General features: G+C 43.7%; 1 protein-coding gene across 1 annotated transcript in view; it reads right to left on the minus strand.

Moving 5' to 3' along the window:
- The window catches only part of LOC119442719 (protein regulator of cytokinesis 1-like), a 60,407-nt gene that overhangs the window by 5,226 nt on the left and 33,123 nt on the right, over positions 1-22,058 (minus strand). The window contains exons 2-7 of the mRNA XM_037707701.2: positions 16,868-17,123; positions 14,271-14,504; positions 11,629-11,796; positions 7,125-7,265; positions 3,962-4,103; positions 1,808-2,019 (exon numbers count right to left, since the gene is read on the minus strand). Coding sequence (XP_037563629.2) covers positions 1,808-2,019; positions 3,962-4,103; positions 7,125-7,265; positions 11,629-11,796; positions 14,271-14,504; positions 16,868-17,123 — 1,153 coding nt within the window. The remainder of the gene's footprint in view (positions 1-1,807; positions 2,020-3,961; positions 4,104-7,124; positions 7,266-11,628; positions 11,797-14,270; positions 14,505-16,867; positions 17,124-22,058) is intronic.

Genomic DNA, 22,058 nt, shown 5'->3' on the forward strand with positions numbered 1-22,058 from the left:
TGCGGCACAGCGACGTGGCCACTCGGTGACAGAGGAGTGCTCACGGCTACGCTCTGGCATCGCCGGCAGCTTCACCGCTGCTAATCACTCGCCACCGATGTCGTCGCTAGGCCTTTTTCAGTTCACTTCGAATCTCTAGCAGACGGCGCTTCAGCATGAACCGCCGACGCTCCCATGCAGCAATTTTTTGTTATCGTCGTTGCCTCTTTACCCTCTCCTCGCAATAATTTCACACGATGAAGAAAACATGCTGATATTTGCTGCACCACCAGCTGCGATGCGAGCAAGGCCGAGCCACGGTTCGCTGTTCGCCGTCGGTAGCCATGCACTGCAGCTGAACTTCACTTGTATCGGAACTCTCATTAGTGCCAAACGTTTCACCGTGGACATGGTTTTTAATAAAGTGAACATTACGCGTCACTTTACTCTCACGGACATAATTTTGCCTGGAATAGAAGCTGCATAACCAATGTTCGCGTCGCCGGCCGCGGTGATGTGCCGGTGTAGCGTCGTTGCGCTCTTTCTCTAGTTCTTTCGGTGGTTTTGAGTAATGGTGGTTTTGAGAGTGATGAACACCACTAACAAATATTTGGCTTAATAAAGTTCATGTTCAATAAAATTTTAATGCTATTCCCACTGGGCTTTTTTTTTGCAGGAAAATAAATTTTGTCGTGGCCATCTTGAATTTTGGTGCCGCTCCGGGATAGCGCCCCCCCCCCCCCCTTAACTTTACCGGTAATTTCGACTTGCTCGAGGGGGGGGGGGGCGCTTGCTCGGAAATTTACGGTAATACTGCCGTTCAAGAAACTACCGGCTTCACCCCTTTTCGCTTGGTGCATGGCCGGGAAGCTGTAACAAAGTTGGACGCAATGCTTTTACCCACCCACTGTTCTAATGTTGTCACTGATGCTGCCAAATTCGTTTGATGCACCGAAGAGGCGCGCCAACTCGCACGAATGCATATCCACTACCAACAACACAACGACGCCGACCGATACAATCTTCATCACCGAGACGTCACTTATCAACCTGGTGACAAAGTATGGGTGTGGACACCAATCCGCCAGCGTGGTAGGTCAGAGAAACTTTTGCACCGCTACTTTGGACCCTATAGGATCGTTCAACGACTCGGCGATGTCACATATGAAGTGATTCCTGAAGTAGAAGGCACCACTCGCCGTCCCGACGCCCACGCCTGTCCCGATGTCGTTCAAGTCTCTCGGTTGAAGCTTTACTACTTCCGCTGACTGAAAAGCTCTACACCTCTCTCACCATCTACGTATGCTTCAACAGTATCAATGTGGCACCCCCCCCCCCCCCCATTGCATAAATGTTCCGCATCGAGACGATGCTTCCAGGGAGGGGGGTAATGCCACGACCTTGACACGACTGAAAGCCACTCGGTGCAATTCTATGCTAGGCATGTTGGGTTGCTCATCGAAGAAGACAACGGCGGAGGTGCGAGAATAGCTCCATAAAAGATCTATAGCGTCGACCGAAGTTTTTTGTGGTTTTCTCTGTGATATGTTTCCTGGCTAGTAGGTGTTATTCCAACAATCCTATGTCAGCGTCAATCTAGTGGCATTGTTGGTTGCATCTCTCTCTGCTCTACTGGGATGCCAGGATGCTTGAAGTGACCTCCTAGACTGAATACTTCAAACTAAGCCGCATCAAAATGCACTGAAAATGTAGCAAATCTTGTCAAAGTTAAGAGATTTGTTTGAACTGTCCAGGATTTTGTGTTAAGCAAGTTCGAATCCACACGAGGCATATAGTGCTAACAGGCATATAGTACAAACATACATACTTTGCGCAATACTGCTTGCAGTCTGCTGCATTCCTTTTTAGCCTTCCTGTTGAAGCGAGAGCAGTCATTTGATTTTTTTTCAAGCTCCAGGAACTTGGTCCACAGAGCTTCCCGACGATCAACCTTTGCGAAGATGGTTCTATTTTCAGAGTGGAGATCTTTGAGAATCTTCAGTTCATCTTCAATTTTTTCTAGATGCTCTTGCGAGACATCTGGAAAAACGATAAGACAGCGAAGGTTTGTATCCATGTACCATGATATACACTACCAGGCGTACTGCTGTTGCAATCTGGAATTATCTGCTTTTACTCTGGAGCTCAAATTTTTTTGCACGTTTAGGCATGAAGACATGACTTGGATGAAAAATTTGGAGGACACTTAAGCTTCACCTTTAAGAGTGGAACGCGATAGCATTCAAAGATACCTGACTGCACATCAAGGTTCCCGGCAACTGCAGCTTATGTAAACGTAATATTTACTGGGAAACGCTGGTGGCGAGCTTTCTGGTAGAAATGCGGCCTCTTGCGTGGGCTGATCCCAGAGGTAGTGCACAGCCGCGCGAAAAAATTTACATCATTTTCAGATTTCTGTAATAATTTGCACATTAAATATTCTAGTCTGAGAAGATTTAACGTAAAAGGCATGCACTGTCAGCATTTTGGTTCATGACATTTCTTTGTGGGCTGTCATTTCAAAATTCCGAAGAATAACTTTGTCAAGAATGTAATACAAGGTATGAGCAACATAAGTGATTGAATAGTTTAGCAATATAACCAGCATATACCACATTTCATATAGCAAGGAACGGCTTCTACATATACGGAAATTTTCGCTCACAGAAACTCTGTTGACGCCGGATTTCCCGCAACACATGACCCCTAACACTATCGCGTTAAAAATTACACTCAAGGTTGTCCAGTGTAAAGCAACACAAAAGTTGCTTTTCCAAACATTTAATGATGGGCTGGGTAGAGTTTATACACGGGCACAACATGATGCACATCCGGTTAGGCACACCTACCCGAATGTAAATCATGCCAACCAATAAAAATTCAGTTTAAAGTTTGCAGTTCTGCGTCTCTTCACATGTTGTCCTCCCCTAGTTTGCGTGCAAAAGTACTCAGTCATGAATTATCGTGAGTGAGTGCAGTAAGCCATAAAGCCTTGCGATCCTTGAAACCTTCAAATCCACTTTTTACTGTTGTATCCGGTTTCTGATCTGTTGAACTTCGTCTATTATCTCCCCTACTGTAATGCCACACCGGCACTGTGGGTCTTAATATATGGATTACTTCGCATTTCAGAGGACTCAATCCTGTAATTCTCAAACGCTTTTCCTGCTCGAGGACAGTACTGATGAGTACAAACACGCTAAAGTCCACGACGCCACACTGCCGCCGTTGGGGCGCAAAACATGAAATGGAAAGCACAAGCTTCGGTTCCCACACTGATAGAAAAAAAAATTATCCAAGAAATGATATCTGTTAAGCACTTTACTCATCTCAACGGATTTACCATCCCTCGGTACTGTCTCTTTAAAAGGATATACTTTGAAATTCGAGAGATACTTATTCATAGGCTAACATGTACGGTATAGTCTTGCTGTTTCGTAATGAATTGAATGACTATTTGGTAAAAACGGGCTCCTGATCACCAGACTAATATTTCCGCATGTTTAAAAAAATACGCTACAAAGGTTGCAAGGAGTCCATTCGATAAAGAACAAAAAGAAGCATTATTTACATTATTTAATGTATGCAATGCCATTGACAACTAAAAACTGAAACAACCGGAGACGAGAGTATTTGGCACACCATGACAGTGATGAAACACTGAGAAATTGTCTAAATAATAAATTGCTTTACCTAAATTAGAAATTGAACTTGTAGACTGACCACCAGGTGTGGCAACCTCATTTAACAACTGGAAATCAGCAGAAGTTAGTGAATGATTGTGTTCGCGGAGCAAGTGGTGCCTCTCTCTATCTACAGTCTATAGAGCCTACCTCCCACTCCAAAAAATAAAATGAAATAACGAATTCTGGGCTTTACGTCATATCTCGACGACAATAGACGGCAGAATGCTAATGGCGTGTTCCCTTTAACAGCACACAATATTGTGCAAATAAACACAAATGTTCGAGACGTCACAAACCTTCTGGGTCATATGGCTCTTCAAGCATCTGTGCGATGCAGCACTTCTGACGCCATCTGAGAAGTTCGTCATGCGTGCGTTGCACAAACTTTTGCATGTTCTGCCTTTTCAGGTCCTTTAACCTTGTCATTTCCACCTTCAGCTGGCAGGACAGAAGTAAATGAGCAGAGAGATGAGCAAATTAACAGATTTGATCATGGCACAAGCTCAGCAACAAACATCAGCAGCAGGAACATCTCACATGCAGGATATGCCAGACCCCATAAAGATTCCTGCAATAGGGGTAAATATGGTGCCACTGCCTATGAAAAATTTTTAATGAGCACCACTGCATTACGGGAATGTGGGTTATGCGTGTGCTTGGCTTGTCGCAAAAGTGACTTGGCCTAAAACACTACCACGTCTGCACAAATGAAGCTTTCTTAGAGTGAAATCCCTGTAAAAAAGTTTTAGTTTACCCATACTAAATGCTTGAATCTAGTTCAGTCACAATACTGCAAAATTAAGCGAAGGAAACAAAACATGCAGTTAAAACGGATGCTCGGCATCAGCTTTACCCTCAGTGTACTGCAGTTACTGTTCAAGATTGATTATTAAAAACTAATTTATTATGTCCTAATACAGAAAAACATGCACTGCAAACAATATAGGAGAGACTTGTCAGCTGTAATGAATGAAACAGTTTGCCAGGTGCATTTTCAAGGTGTGCTGCATCTCCAATGCAAAGTCAGCACTTCCTGGAAATCCCTCGCACACACCAGCATTGCTTTTCCCTCTGGGTCATTATAATACTATGCCAGGCATAAACCAGGTGACTTGTACTGCACTTAGTATTTACGATCACGTGATAGTAGGCTACTGTTATATGAAAGCAAATTTTTCGAATATGCCTCTGGTTTGCACCTCGTACGAACAGTGCAGAACATTCACTGAAGTGTGCCTAAAAATTTTTTATTCTGGCATAATTATGGTCGCCGCTTTTCGCTTACAGCCATTACAGTCACCGAACATCCAACTACTGCTGTTGCATTATTACATTGAATGTTCAAAAAACCGCTGTCTTCTCCACTCCATCCCGGGATTTTGCAGATACAGTAGCCGACGGATTTTTCGGACTCCAAAAATTCGGACTAGTTGGATATTCCGGACTTCATAGATGTGCCGGCAGGATTCCCATAGAGCTAATGCATTTTCGCGACCGATTTTTCAGACGAATCTAGGTGCCAATGTTCGATTTTGCGGACTAAATCGCTCGCTCTGAGCCACGCTACCCGATCTTGGAGGCCGCCGTGTTAGATTTTCCGCTGGCTTGGCTTCCAGTGCCCCCTGTATAGCCCTCAAGATTAGTAGACACACGCTATCCTCTCTTTTCCGAGGCCATGCCCGCTCTTACTTGGCCGACAAAACGTTCCAAAAAGCGGCACTTTTTTTTTTGGTCAGCTCGGCACTATCGCGGAAACTGGTTTTTTTTTTCAAGTTTCGGTTGCTCCGTATGCTGTGTGCAGGTACAAGCTTGCGAGGGTCAGCCGGCAACTGCAATTTATTCTTACGCATGCGAGAGAGGAAGCCGGCCGGAGGCGCGCGCGGACTTCGTTCGCTCGCGGGGCACAGGGAGAAGGCGACGGAGACGGTGGGGAGTTGCATTCAGCTCTTGCGGCTGCTGCCGACGGAGCTGCCGCGCAGGCACCGTATCTTGAAAGCGATCTGCTATGTAGCTGAAGTGGGCGCCCGCGATCTGCGATGGGTACAAAGGGTGTGCGCCGAGCGCCAGTAGCTTCGTATGCGCCATTTTTTTTTCGTTTTCTTTCGACGTTCACGTTGAAGCGAGAGAATAGACCGCGCGAAGGTCAATTTGCCCGCGGTCATCGAGCGAGATGTGTTCATGTAACCTGTGCGCGCGTGACACCGTGCTTATTTAGTTAGTAAGCACATATTTACAACTTTATACGGCCGATAAAACCAACATCCTTACTTCATATCGCTGTCAATTAATTTGCTGTCGCAATCAATGCTCCGCCTTTTGGGCGAAACTGCGACATTTGTCTTAAGCCGCTCTAAGCCTCAATTTTTTTCTCTTGGGGGGCGGGGGGGGCGTTTTTCGTACTGCTTTCGACAATTTTGCAGTCGCCGCGAAGTCCGGAAAATCGGTCGGCTACTGTACAGCCATGCGGATACAACTCTTGCTAAAGATAGCTGTACTCATTTTTGCACTTTCAATGTGTTAGTACAAGCAGAAAAGAGGCATTGTGTTCAAATAGCTTTCTTTCGCAAACAATACGACAGTGGAAGTCAATATGTATCTGACACTGTTCATTCTTTGCCATTAGACGTTTTTAGTCTCTATCAGCAAGTAGTTTCCCATACGTAATTCACTTTATCTGTATCGCGTTTGTCTTTGCTTGCGTTCACTTGTTTATGTGACAATTGCTTCAATTATTTGTAGGGATGTGCGAATATCGAGTATGAGCAAACCGAAAAGTGATTGTTCAAATAGTTTGATGCACAAATCGAATATGTACTGTTCCATTTTTTATATATTCTCGATATATTCGGTGTAGAGACCTGTGCAGTACCAGATGTCGTGCGTGCCACGGTGCCCTCGTGTTCGATGCCACGCTAGTGAGCGTTTCACTTTGTTTTCGGAGCTATAGCCTTGGCGCTCCCCGGACGGGCCGCCTCGGCTGACGTAGCAGCGGACTGTCACTGCGAGTGCTCCTCAATTTTGGCGTAATGCAGGGATGGCACACACAGTGCCCGAATGCGGCAATTCGCAGAACAGCATCGCATCGGCCAGGGACACTTCTGTCAGTACAAGGTTCACCAGAGACCGATCGAAATGATAAGGCGCCGCGGACAGAGGAAATGTCAACAAAAGCAGCGCTTATTTCGTAAAGTGTGAAAGCATGTGCATTTCGGATCAACTTTGACCACCTCGAGTTCTTTAATGTTCACGCTAAGCAGGGTGCAGGAGCATCTTTGCATTACACCCCTACCGGAATTAGGCCGTTGCAGCCGTGAACTGAACCTCCACTCTCATGCCCAGCACCATAGCCGCTGAATGAACATAGTGGGTCGAAGTGCAAGCAGGTTCACAACAAGTTGAACATCATGTCACAAAAGACGTGTGGGCCAAGGGCATACAGTGTGTGATAGTGGAACTTACAGTGTTAATAACTTCTGCAGTGAGGCCAGTGGGTTGCCCGAGCTGTTGTTCTTCGGGAACATCAAGCCGATCCCACAAAATGGTAAGCTCTTCCATAAGGGCAGTAATCTCGTCATGGCGAGCCTTCGCCAGCTCCTTCAACTGTGGACACAGGTGCAAAGACAGAAACAGTGAGGCTGCTCAAAAACCGGGGACTGGTTATTGCAACTGGAAACAAATGTGAGCTCTGACCAGAGGAAGCAAGATTATCCCTTATGAGGGCTGCTCAGAAACAGTAAAATGACGTGCTTCCAATTCAAATTCAAATTCTTTTTTATTACGTCCATTTCTTTCGTACAATACATGGGCATCACCATCTTGATTCTTAGCCAAAGGATAGTATGGTTCTATGCACTAATAGCACAACCTTTTTGAGGACAGATGTTTACATACTGAACATTACCGAAAATATTACAAACATACAAATGACATACAAAATTGAGACAACAAAGTAATAGCATATTATTACAAATTACACAAGTACACACAATGCAGTCTATTCGTGAAATATAATGTATTACATGCAACACATTTCATTATGTTCCTTGTAAATCATTTACGATAGAAAACGCAAAAATTTTCTTTGCTACAACACTTGGCTAATTTATAAAGAAATGTTACAAGTTATATGCCATGTAGAACAGAACTATGGAAAGTTAGAGAACAAATGCGATTTACAAACACTGCTGAATAGATTCCCACGACTAAAACAGTTTAAATGATAAATGTACACAAATAGAAAACTCAACATTTTTGGTACTGTACCTTGTTTGCAATTATTTACTTATTTCTAATTCAGCACACTTATATGCGTCGCATTTTTCTGGAAACTTCCCAGACAAAATTCTTTTAGTACCAATTGAAGGATTGAGGCAGAAAGGGACAGTAAAGCTTAAGAGGCACTAACATCATTCCAAAGCCAACCAGGGCTGCGATCGCTTAGCGATTGCCTTGCACTCCATTGCATACCACTATTATCAGTTACCCTTCCCAGCCAACTCATTTTATTGATAACGCAGGCCCAGCAATCGAACTTCCAAGACTTATTTCCATGAGAACTGCATCGACCTCATGTTCCCAAATTGCCATGTGGTTGCATCGTATGCAGGGGCAGTCGCGCAACATTGGCGGCGGCTCGCTGCCAAAATCGGCTCGCCGCTGACACACAGACACTCGCTTAGCCGCGTGACGTGCATCAAGATAAGCGGCTTCTTTGTCGGCTGCCCGGACCTTCTTTGTTTGTCCCATGTCAAAGCTACATGAACTCGTCACAGAGTCAACGAGAGTTCTACTGCCGTCGCGGCGGCTCTGAGCTTTATCTCCCCGGTGATGTCACGGCCAAGCTGCGCCTACACACTTGCCAGGGCGTGGCTGGTCGAAACCTGCCGAGCTGCCATCAGAGGCACCTGCTGCAGTCACGGACACTGCGCGCATTCGGCGCAAATGCAGGGAAACGCAAACGGCGCCGGCAACAGCTCTGCGCGTTGCCTCCTCGTTGGGGCTGCTACAATTTCTCACTCTAATTTTATCTCTCCTGAGAATAGCGCGCTGCACGCATGCTCTCCTTAATGCCATGTCAAGGCAACATGTGCACGGCACAGAGAGCAGGCGAAGTATACGCCGTTCCGCGATGTGGTTGGTATCAGTGTTGCGGAAAGGGCGCCCCCATTCCATTCCAAATCCATTACGGGGAATTAGAACTTGCCGCCATTAAATTCCTTTCGATTGTTCGGAATGAAAAAACAACCCATTCCCACTGCGGGAATGGCTACAGGCAATTCAATTCCATTCCTGTGATTCCTCAACGTAGAAAAGACATCTTGGTAGTTTTATCAAGTTACCGATGAACGCACCATAAGCCTGATGTCACCAGAAGCGTTGCGAACTGCAAAAATATGCTAAACACGTTACCAAGGTAGAGGGAAAGTAGGTAGGTGTCATACCTGGTACAGTACAACCACCCTACTAATTCCCATAGGGGCAGTTCTCCCGCTACATATAGTATATGCATGGTCAGCATGTCTTAACAGCTTGTGATGTTTTAATATTGTTTAAGCTTAAAGTGTTAATGCTAAAATGACGACAAAGTGTATTTTTATGCTGAGAAAAGTATGTTCATGGAGACCTTATATTATGGCGGCATCAAAAACAGCCTTTCGATGAACAGGCACAGATCTGCACCCAGCGATGAAGGCCAACATTATCTCCGGCTGGCTTGCCAGCCCTTTCTCTTGTTGCGTGTACTCACGTTCGTGCTTTCTTTTTAGGTGCCTAATCAAATTAGATGAAACTCCGACTACAGCATGTATAGTTTCAGAGCAAACCCTGCATCGTGCAGCTTGTTTGTTTTCTTCACGAGTAATTTCAAAAGATTGTTTCCAATGTGCCATGTTAGCGGCCGCACTGCGCGCGTGAGCAGGCGGGAGAAAGCAGGCGGCCAGGGCGAAGGCGCCGCCGAGGTAAAGAATGACAAGGCGTAAGGGGGGAGGGGGCAGTATGCCGCCACTGTAGTTCCGCAAGTCGGATGCCAACAGCATAGAGCCGCGATTACGTGAAGAATCGAGACAAACTTCGGAGAAATTGAGTCTATAAGGACAGAATTGTTGCAGACGCGTTGCTTCCAAATGTACCGTACTTGCAATCAGCCAAGCCATTTTAACAATACTGCTTTATTGTTAAATTCGAGGCTCTCACTAGTGTTTGAACAGGGGCTGGTTGGTTCTTTGGCGTATTTTGATAAAAAACAGCACGTAGACGAATAAGCATTCTATTTTCGGAAAAGTCAGTAATTACATTCCCATTCCATTCCTGGCAAAAGGCGCCTAATTCCATTCCCATTCTATTTCTCCAAGCATTGTTGCCATTCCATTCCGGTGTCGCAAAAATGTGAATGATTCCCAAGTCATTCCAATTCCAGAGTTGTAAGTCTGCAACACTGGTCGGTATGCAACGTAGATGACGTCAGCGCTCAGCAAGGTTTTGTTCGTGACACACGAACTGACGGTTGGCTTAAACAGCTCTGCTGTTAAAAACGCAGCACAAAAGAAAAGTACTTGTCCCAAGTGCCCCCCCTTTACTTTCATGCCAAGTGTTACACTGCTAGTGTCTTGCTTTTGAACTTATTTGTATCCCTGTATTTTACCTCACTGTAAAAAGATGCACAGTTATGTTGCCGTTGCATGCCATTCAGCGTATGGAGGATTATAGTCAAGAGTTCGAAGAAAGTTCGTCTGGTCAGGTAACATGATGATGAGGAAATTGCGGTCACTGACCAAGTCAAAGGTGAAAATACAGTAAAACCTCGATAATTCGAACTCGGTTAATTTGAAATTGCGATTAATTCAATGAATTTGAGCGGTCCCGTCATTCTCAATGCAAATTCAACCGGATAACTTGAATGGCCCGCGTGGCTGCATTCGGATAATTCGAAGTTTCCGGTTGGTAGCAATGTGCGGCGGTTAGGTTAGGACGTTCCGTACAGTTGCCAACCGATTTTCCGAGCTTGTGGGGACTGAAAAATAGTCTGAAAACTCGTTAGGCCGAAAAAAGAAAATTATTAGTGCGGCTTAAAAAAACCTAATAATGCCCTGCCTCATACTATGCTTGGAGGGGATCGACTTGCTTGGATTTGTGCAGCAGTGACGTCGTCTCCATGTACAGTCGACACAAACGTCACCGCGTTGGCGATCTCCGCCAATGGAGTTCGCCATGGAGATCTAAGAAACGAGCTTCGCACCGCTTAGCTCTCACCAAGGCACAGGAGGTAGCGCCGATCACTGAGACATGGGTCTCTGAGACACCTGCTCAATGTACACGCCGCGTTCAAAATAGTAACCGAACCTTTAGAGATAAAAAAAAACTCGCTGAATTAACAAGCGTGGAGTCAGCGTGCATGAGCGTGGCTGCCGCAGCAAGCGAAAGTTCGTGCGGTTTATCGCTTCAACGGTAACTGAGCGGTGACAGCACAGCGCATATAAAGGTCAGGGCCTTCTGGAGATCGCTTTCAAGATACGGTGCGCGCGAGAACCCGCTCTGGCGCTAAGTACGCAGTTGTTAGAAGAGTAGAAGTTACGCACAGTTATGTTGCTGTTGCATTCGATTCAGTGTATGGAGGATTGTGGCTTTGTAAAGCAGCCATTTCCAACAGCTTTTACTGCTTGTCACCAGCTTCATGTGCACAGTTAGCATATGCAATCAACATTGTTACATATCCGCTGCTTCACAAAAATACGAGCACCAGAGGCCACGAAATCTAATGATGCATTTCATTTTCTATTTTTTCCACCTTTTTGTCATTGATGTAGATGCTGCCATGCCACCATTGTTACTGGCGTGATTTGCTATGGCACATGAATATTTAAAAATGAAATGGAAGTGCCACCTTCATTTCACTAAGAAAGTAAGGACAGCGAAGGGAGAGAGCCCCTATAGAAGCTGTGCATCTAAACCGGTAAATGTAACTCACCTTCTGAAGATAGGCGGCAGCTTTTTCTAGGTTCTCCAAGGACATGATGAAAGTCTCTGGGCTGTCAACAATTTGTCGCTTGAACTGTGTGTCCGGCACGGCTCCAACCAAGTGTAGCTGAGCAACTACCTCCCTTTGAAGGGCCCAAAATTTGTATGTTCGCAGGGCCTGGAACAAACAGGGCCACAGGTCAGCATGGAAGAGATGGGTGTATGCCAGAGCAGACTGGCAGCAAAAAGCTGCAGCATGTTCGCTGCAGCGTTTGTGCAATTTAGCCAATCTTCTAGTAAAAGTTTTTAAAAAGTGCACACGTTTAGAGAAATTTGCTGAATGCACTGGAGCATGCTCATGTGAGGCAGAATGCTGCCATAGCAACAGATAATTAAGTGTGCGTGAGTACCTAGGATTTGAATGTGAACAGAAAAGCTTATTAAATGCCTATACAATTCAATCATTTGATAGCATCATTTGGAGTATTTATCAGAGCAGTACAGAGAACTTCATAAGGCTACCAAGCGTATGCGTTCAATGTGCTCAGCCACTCGACAGCCATGACACCCAAGAAGCTATGCTTCAGGAAGAATTATTGCAGAATACCCTGGAGTATTAAGGATGCTTTCTTCTAAGGCTGCCTGCGAATTCTCAACCTTAATTTAAGTGACATACTGCTTTGTTTTATTGGCCTTTGTGTGGAAGAAGGCAGAAAAGGAATGTAGGGATGCTATTCAGGGCAAAGGAAGAGATCTTTGGTAGTGAAGTTCACCCTCCTGGTAGCAATGCAATTTAAAATTCCAATTTCTCCCACAATAATGAACCAATTTGAAACCTTCTTGCAGATCTCTCATGACCAATGCAATTCGAAATTCCCATTTCTCCCACAATAATGAACCAATTCGAAACCTTCTTGCAGATCCCTCATGAGCTTAACTTGCAGTGTAGAAGCAAAATTTCCGACAGGGCCTGATGAAGGGCCCAACTTTAGCAACCTTCCATTCCTGCAGTAACCCAATTTTCATTTCTCGGAGTAGCATTGCGTTCCAATTTGAAGTACGAGGGCCACACTGCTTTTCTAAGACAGAAGTCCGTCTGTTGGATAAGAATATTTCACAAATATCGGCATTATTTCTTTGACGAAATTATACCTTGCTTTAATTCACAGTCATTTTAATTATTGCATCTCGACATGGGGAAACACTTATCCAACCCGTCTAAAGCCACTACGATGCACTCGAATCCGAGCTATTTGAATACTTACCTTCAGTCGTTACGGAGGCAATGCGTCACACCTTTTCACTCACCAACTTACTATCAATGCAAAAACTGGTAAATCTAGTGGTTTATTTCTTTATAACTGAAAAATGATCTTATTCCATCTAACATCTTAGGGAAAGCTCCTCACGTAAAGAAAATTCCAACTAGATTCTCTTGTAATAACAATTTCTTGTGGCCAGAAATACACACTAATTATGGAAGGCAGACAGCTGCCTTTAATGCTGTTAATTTTGAATAACCTACAATCACATAAAAAACATGTATTTACTACTGCAGTTGAAAAAAGAACAATCTTTTCTTATGAACATACAGTACTCTGCACTGCACCATGCATTTGATGATCTGCTTTATATTTTATTTTCTATTATGTTTCTTCTGTTCATTGCTCTGATAATTATTACAAATGTATTGTATTGTTTCCTGTTGAAATCCTCTTATTTCACTTATCTTTTTATATAACTATATGACAGGAGCTCTCTATAGAGCCCTGCGCTCTGTGACATCCTTCTGTAACATCAAATATATTTTCATGTATGCACAAATAAATAAACTTGAGCCTAATCAACCTTTCAATATGTGCTTATTCACATAAGATGATGAAACCTGTGCTCGAGCAACCTACCAGACTACAGAATATTAGTTAGTGCTAAAATTTGGTAGATATTCTGCAGGCTGAACTGAAATATGCACAAAACTTCATCTCAAGAATATAATAAATATTTTCCAACTATAATAAGGAACATAAACTCGCTTTGTAGCTAATAAAAAGAATTGTAGCCTGATATAATATCTATATTTTCGTAATCTTTTTTTTTAATTCTGCAATTTAAAGCTCTAACATTTATTTCATTTATTCAGACACCTAGGACTTGGACCTAGCCTCTGATTGAAGATGCAGGTGACATGAACCCTCTGCTGACCCTATGTGGCCCCAACTCGGTCCAGTGTTCCAACTATTGATAGACACAACCTGGCAAAAAGCACTGCCCTGTATGACACAATGTTCGACGTGCCGCATTCTGTTGGCAATGGTAGAAGAATTGTTTTTCCTTTCTCATATCTTGCAGCCGATAACTAACTCGTGCACGTGCTTTGAGCCAAATTCTTATTTAGGAAAAGACATGACATAAAAGTTGGCACAGAATCTCGATAGTGAATTACGACACAATTATGGAGACCCACTAGCAAATAAAGCATTCCCCTGGCACCTTAACTTTCTTTCAGTGGAATCTCCAGCACTTTAAGATAAAATTAGGTCACCTTTCATTCATTTACCAGGACCATAATTCGCTACTGAAGGGAACAATAAATTAAATGAACTGAAATGCGTGAACACCAAGGAGAAACAAGAACTAGTACTGGATGCAGACCTTTTCATGTTTGAGAGCGTGTAGACGTTCCCGCAGCTCATTCAGCTCCTCTTGTGATGGTAAAGAGCCCTCGTTACCAAAAGCATATTCAGGCTCTTCCAATTTGCAGCACAGGTCTGCCTCCTCGCTTCTCAACCTGCGAAGCTCTCGCTTGCGGGAAGATCTCATTTCCCGCAGCCTCTCCACCAGCGCTCGCATCTCATCTTCTTGCTGCGCCACAGTACGGCCTTCGGGCTGTGTTGGGAAGAGGACCAAAGACGACATCATGACCAGCAGGCTCGCGGCAAAACGATAGAGGTCCAGCTGCAGACATGCTCTCGGGGCACAACTTGCAAGAAAGTTTAGCCAACTTCTACTTCAGAGCACACTTGTCTGACGTGGAGGTTTTAAATGTTTGATGCCAGTCAATAACAGCTTGAGTCATCTTTCCGAAAATATTTAAGTTCAACGCGGCCAGTTCTATACAGAATTGTTGCCATCAAGCTCTATTCAGGAATTCTCATTCTTCGTAATGCACGCAGTCAATAATGAAGTTATGCGTGGGCTTCAAGCCTCTGATTGAATTTTTTGTATGCAAAACAAAGCAGTACTGACTGCACAAGAAACACATATTTACTACTTTCTCATTTTCATGAATCATCAGAACATACAGAAAGCACTGTGCTACCACGTCGTTCTTATATATACATATCTATATATATATATATGCTATCTGAAGCATCAATGATACCAGATTCGAGCTCTCGTTATGTAATGGACGAGAAGACAGGGAATCAAGGGGCCCGATTTTTATTATTCATATTATTAGAAGCCAACAAACAATGAAACCAAGAACAACATAAGGGAAAATACTTGTACTTACTAATTGAATTAAAGAAATTAGAAATTAATGGAAATGAAAACGGATGAAAAAACTGTCAGCAGGTGGGGAACGAACCCACGTCTTCACATTACGCGTGCAATGCTGTCACCATTGAGCTACCGCGGAGCCGTCTTCCCATCCGCTTTCTGGGGTACTTATGTTATATATATATATATATATATATATATATATACATACATAGAGAGAGAGAGAGGGAGCTTTATTACGATGCGTCTGAAAATTCAAGAATAGGTGTATTGCTTATTCTCCTCTAAAGACCAATGCTCATCAGTGCACATTGCTAGACATAGGCCTTTTGGGGCCACAGACTGCAGTTTGACAAACAATGACCTACAGCGCAAGGTCTACGATAAGCTGCTAGCACAAAACAGTGTGCACAATTAGCAACCAGCGGCTGCTAGTTTTGGCACACACTGCTTGCACAAACTTCACAGCATGAAAAACTGCACTATATGTTACAGAAGAGGAGTCTATGCATTCCCCGCAATCAAAACAAAAAATGTGCACTGTCACTTCCTTTCCCTATCACACACAGCAGCTGCTGTCCTTGTCATACTAAAATGACCAAGCATCAGCAGCAGCCTGTTAATCCGGTAGCATCCTATCAGTCTCCAGTATACAAATAAAGGGGCTGTACTACAAATAGATTTATTTTGCAGGCCTTTCACTTTCAAAGTGCACCGATTAGATAATAGGATGCCAGAGAAGTAGTGGCATTCACCTGTGTCTTTTATATAATGACAGGACCTTCATCACTTCAGCAGGGTACCGCATCAAATGGTACCTTGTGTGAAAAGGCAAGCACCTTCAAAGAGACTAATTGAGACTGTGGCAGTAAGATGCAGCCTTTCTTTTTGTGCTCCCATGAAGGGGTTGCATACTTTTTTCTGTCTTTGGAACATACAAAGAAGCCTGTGTCTTCCTGGTACAGCCAGTGTACAAAATAAGCGACAAATTTCAATAGACTTTTAATGCATTACCATCGACAGCCATGAGACAGGTTCTTCCCTAATTTTTAAAAGGCCAACTACAAAATTTTAGGGCGAGTAAAAAGCCCAACTCCTGATTAGTGCGAATACAAAGCAGCCTTTGTGCAAAATATTGCTTTAGAAAGAGTAGTGGACGACTCATCACAAATATCGAGCAAGAAATAGAAAAATGCCACCACTGCTGTTCACCGGAAGTCACATGCAAACTGGAATGTAATGAAGCAGTGCAGAGACACACCATGACCCCAGAGATCAGGCAGGGTTTACAAAGTTTACAAAGTTTTTAAGGTCAGACTGGGATTTCTGTCGCATCTTACCACCAGGTGTGCATGTTGCCTACTTCGGTGCTACGTAAAGGCTGTTTCTAACAGAAGCAGTATTTAAAAGTACTGTAGTTTGGACTAGATTAGCTAAATTGGTAACAAATGAGTAGCATACACTATTGAAGCAAAGTGAGGTTTGGTTGCAGTTGGCCTTTGAGACTGAATACAGAAACAAGAAAAAAAAGCAAACAAAACATCTGTATTTTTGACACCGCAGACCTTCCATTCAATAGCCATAGTAACAATTGACATGGTGAAACCCGTAAAAACGGTCAATTCGCTTCAGTCAATTTACCATGATCCCATTATGTACAGAAAAAATACAAGATTCAGGAGGAGAGGTTGAGGGGGGCGATGCTTTAAAGTCGATGTTTCACAATGTAGAACCGATTTGAGACTCACCAAGGTGACAGGTATGGCGAGCTCAGAGGCCAGATGCTCTACTTCACTCGTGTAAGAGCTGATATGCCTCAGTATTCTCCCCTTCATCTCCTCGAGATCGTCTCGCATGGCCGTGAACAGGTTGACAACGTGCCTCTTAGTTCTTCCAACATTACTTCGCATCGCCTCCCCGTCAATTCCAACGTCATGCCACAGTTCCACCAGCGCACGTACTTGCTCCCCAACGACATCGCAGATCTCGCTCGTTGTGGCTTTGCTGCGTTTGGAAACCAACAGCAGAGGTCTCAGCATGCTTTGCTTTCCATGCTTCCCCACACTTCAAAAGCAAAATACAAAGCTCATTACTGCATGAAAGACACTATGGCCAAGTGAGTTCAAAGTAATTTAATGTCACGAGCAGATTGACTGCACTATGACGATTGCAAAACTGAGCATGTAGGTATAAAACACAATGCAGGATCTCCGAAATCGCCATAAGCTTGACAATGGAGCTCCCCCTCTTATGTTGCATCAGTTTTTCAGAAGCCCTGAACCTACTAGTGCAAAAATGGGCAGATAACATAACCGGAGCATTAAACCAATGTTGTGCAAGAAATGTGCAGCGACACACATGGGTTGTACTAAATCCTTAGAGTAATTCGCATACTTTCTGGTGGCTTACTGCCTATCTATGTCCCTACCCATTTTCCCACCATTATTTCTGTTCAAATGATCACTCTATTATTGCGAGATTATTGCAAGAGTTTGGAAAGAATAATCTATATGTCACAAGTGATGACACTTTTGGAATTTTAGATCAGTCAGTCTCACAGTGGCTGTGGAGGCCTGGCATGCCAGAAAAGCTTTCTTTGGAAGATTGGTGAGATCTTTACCGACACCTTTGATATTGCAGAAGTATAAGCTTAAACAACTTAGTATTCTTTAGTATTCCTGTCAGAACAACACCAGTATGAAGCTGCTTGCATTATTAAAATGCACGGAAGACTTTGGAGGGGGCTCAGGCCCCGCAGCTTTTATACACACACACACACACACACACACACACACACACACACACACACACACACACACACACACACACACACACACACACACACACACACACACATTTTCTCCTGTGTATATATCTAAATATATTGTGTCTGCGAGGTGTTGGAAACTTAAAAAAATATATCCTGCAGTGAAAAAATACCGATGAGCTAGCCGCTGCTGCTCCTAATACGCTTGTCCTCTTGTTAGGATTTGCACAAATAAAGCAAAACTATGGAATTAAAAGCCATGCACGTCCACGCCAACAATGATGCAGTAAGCTTTTAGCCACAATAGAATTCTAAGTGACGAGGTAGACACAACGCAAGAAACTCAAAAGATGTGGGCAACAGAACTATGGTAATGACACTTTTGGGGGGGGGAGGGGCGTCCCACGGAATATTTCAGAGGGGGTCCGACCCGGAGCCCCCCCCCCCCCCCGCAGTCGGCACCCATATGCGGCCCTCTCCTGTAATTGAACGCGAAAGCTAACAGTCAAACAGCATGCATTCAAACCGTGAAATCCCGCTGTTAAGAAACACGAAAGTTCGGCATGACTTCTGCAGACACTTCAGTGACATTGTATCAAAATTTCCCCTTTGTATTGTTTGTAAGTAAAGAACAAGGCTATCAGGTTGGTACCAACCCCCCCCGACCCCCCCACCAAAACGCCGTACTTACATTTCTTCAATTGTGTGATCCTCCGGTACTGCCATGATTATTCACGTCGATTTGAAAGGATGGAAGGTTGCACCCTGTTTATGAATGAACGGGTGGCCAGAGCGGCGACACCTGGGAACCAATCAGGCCTTTGATATTTGCACCAACAGGATGCCTCGATGCCTTCGCTGTCTCTGTGAGCCAAGTGAGAGCTCTGAACTTCACATACACCCTGCATGCGCAAAAAAAAAAATAAACAAAATGCACCTTGCTGCATCTAGGGATTGTTGTTCGCCTGTGCATAGGTGCTTTGGGGGAGAGCATGTTTGTTCTGTGTGTCCCTAGTTGGGTCTGAGCTGGCTCGGAACTTGGAAGTGCGTAAACAGTCACATGCAAGGCGAGCGTTTGCATTTTTCACAATTGTAGCATATCAAAACATGATAGTCGCAAGGGGATGAGTCTGTCTGACTTGGACTACTTTATTGCCTAAGCATTCGTCCTACCGATATATTAGATATCAATTTAGCTGATCAAAATGCATAAACAAAACCACTTTCACCGTGTGCAGACACGTTTATATAGTACCCGTCAGTAGGTAAAAAAAAGAAAAAATTAACGTCCATTTTAATTGTATAGTCAAAGACTGATGTGAAAGCTGCACATTCAGCTATGTGTTACATATATAACAGTGACGGTGCGAGACGCGAGCCCTGTCCTAATTGCGGGTAAAAAATGCACCTTAGACGTTCTGGTTACTGAGCTGTCTTTTCGCCGATCTTTACCCTTTTTTTAATGGGAAGATAAAGTATGCCCGTACATATAATTCAGTAGTCCCAACAGATTGCTTACAAACGTTACGTAATTCGTTGCATAATTCGGGGCCACTGTCATGGGAAATAGAGTATGTCGCAATCGCACCCACCGTCCTGTGCCCAAGTGGCAGTCAGAGGGCTTGTCACAGCAACCGGTGGTAGCTGAAGTAGATTTGGTACGCAGGAGCTGCTTCTATCTTGCAGGCCACACTGAGCATATGAATCCACGAGCAAATGTCACGTGCGCAATGGTTGTGCAAAGAAAAAAAAGTTAGCCAGAGACACATATACTTCTCGTTTAGTTCACTGAAAATAAACAATAGTAGCATTACCCCCTCCTTTTACTCCATGCACTTAGCAGTACAATCACCTTGACCAGCCTCTTCATGCACATCTTCACACTTCATCGAACCTAACACACACCTTAGGCAAGCATCAACAAAGCATTAGGTGTTTTGCACGACAGTTTAAATACACTCACAGTGTTTCCTCACAGCAACATGGCATGCTGCATGCTAACACTTGAGTAACGAACTCTTACTAATATATCGAAACTGGTACTTGGTGCAGTAAACTTTGTGATGGCCATTCTTTATGCGTTCTCATGGCACGTCTAATGTGAATTTCCATGGCAAGGAAAAAAAAGTTGCATAGTTGAATTCAACGTGCATAAATTTAAACGCTAGCAAGTACTAGCTGCATTCAGCAAGAATCCTTTCCCTTCAACTAAGGTCTTACCATTCGGTGCACTCTATAGTGCAGTGGTATACAATGTGATCACAAAAGACACCATAGGAGAGGAAGAATAGCTGCCAAATATGGCACATGGCCGTGCTGTGCAAATTCAATCGGAAGATTTTTGGCAGTGCGTGAGCTTTTCTTTCCATGTGCCCTCCGCAATCCCACAGGGGAACTTGTTAAGAGTGGCAAGGCAGCGCCATCTAGCCAGCCAGATGCTTAGTGTACAGTCGCGCTCAGTAAGAGCTATAATGCAAAAGCACTTGGCAAAGTGGTCATGTGTTGTAGCTCATACAAAGTGCAGTAGTATGTACTCCCTTTATATATGCTGTTGCCAGTAAAGCATGTGAGCGTAATCTTTATAGTTTACTTGCAGATAAGTAAGAGTTGGGTTCACAAAGTTATACAACATCTGAACTTTTGGACGTATTTGCTAGCACAAAGATAATCAAGTAAACAATTGAAATTGCTTTGTCAAGCGAGATAAACAAGTGTAAGGAAGTGAAAAAGATTGGCCATATTATATTGCTGCCTGGCAAAAACCTACAGCTGCTATGCATACCTGTCCACTAAAGTACACCAAAATAAATTGAAAACTTTTCAAAAAACTTATTTTGTGCTTCAAGCATCCAGTTCTCAGCATTTACAATATGCTGTCCTTGGCGTCTTTTTTTGGTGGCTTCTTATGATATGACTAATAAAAATTGTTCATTTCATTACGAGGTCTCGAATCCGGCAGCATTGATGCCTTCAGGTAGCATGTGTGGGTTTATTAACCAACTGCCTTCACCCAAAAATATCACGTACAAGTGACTCCTGCGGCAGAAAATATGTTCCACATCCGCCGTCAAGGCCGTGAGTTGTGGCATTGGCTAACACACCCAGGTTTAATTCTAGTAGATAAACATAAATACCCCAGGAAGTGGATGGGAAAACGGCACCACGGCAGCTCAACTTGGAAAGCACCGCACATGTAATGCAAAGACATGGGTTCGGCCCCACCTGCGGCCAGTTGTTTTTTCATCCACTTTCATTTCCATTTATTTATCATTTATTCAATTAATAAGTACGAGTACAAGTAATTTCCCCCATGCTGTCCTTGGCGTCTTTGTTTGTTGGTTTCTTATAAGCATTCAGCCAACCATTTAAGAGTCCACTTTGCACTTACAAGCCACATGCAACGAAATTTCACTTTGGCTACATTGACTATAAATAAGTGGCATATGCTATTAATGTACCTTGGCAAAGCTGCAGGGCTGGTAATTTTCAAAACTGCTTATCAGTCCGTGTCTTCTTCGCGCTTATATTAAGAATATGCTTATCAGCAGCCTCATTAGCAGCTGGTGATTAGCGGACATGTAAATACCAGCACATCTCCTCCGAGATATTGCGGTGCACCATGGTTGGTGCTTAATCTCGGAGGTCATGTCATGGAGCCGCACTTTCTGCATCATGCACTGCTGCTTCTGGCTAGTGGTCAGGCAGTGTTTTAGTTTTTGGTATCAAAAATGTATTTTGCAAGTTTCGTGCGACTCAACCACTTGCGTTTCAAACATAAAATTTTGCACATTGGCTGCTATACACACACTATATCTGAGGCTAGGCTTTTTATGCTGGTCAATCTTTCGTTCCAGTGAGCCTTTAAGTCTAGGGCCTCTTCAGTGTACCTAGGCCGAGTACTGAGGTCGCAAAAGACAAGCTTTCTGTTCCTGAATAATAAGACCTTCTTTGGACAATTGCCCTTATGTAGTACGATTACCACTACAGTGCTGTACGAGCAGATAGTGTCCAACCAGATCAAGTGAAACCTTCAAGGGAGTTCCACATGTCAACCATCATTGTGGTCGACTCTGTGATGCATGTGACGATGCCGTGATAAATTATGAATAGTACAGCAGTTGTGTACAAAGATTACTCGCAAAGTAATACAATTATTTTAAATTATGCAAAAG

Source organism: Dermacentor silvarum, chromosome 1 (assembly GCF_013339745.2).
Source record: "Dermacentor silvarum isolate Dsil-2018 chromosome 1, BIME_Dsil_1.4, whole genome shotgun sequence".
NCBI lineage: Eukaryota > Metazoa > Arthropoda > Arachnida > Ixodida > Ixodidae > Dermacentor > Dermacentor silvarum.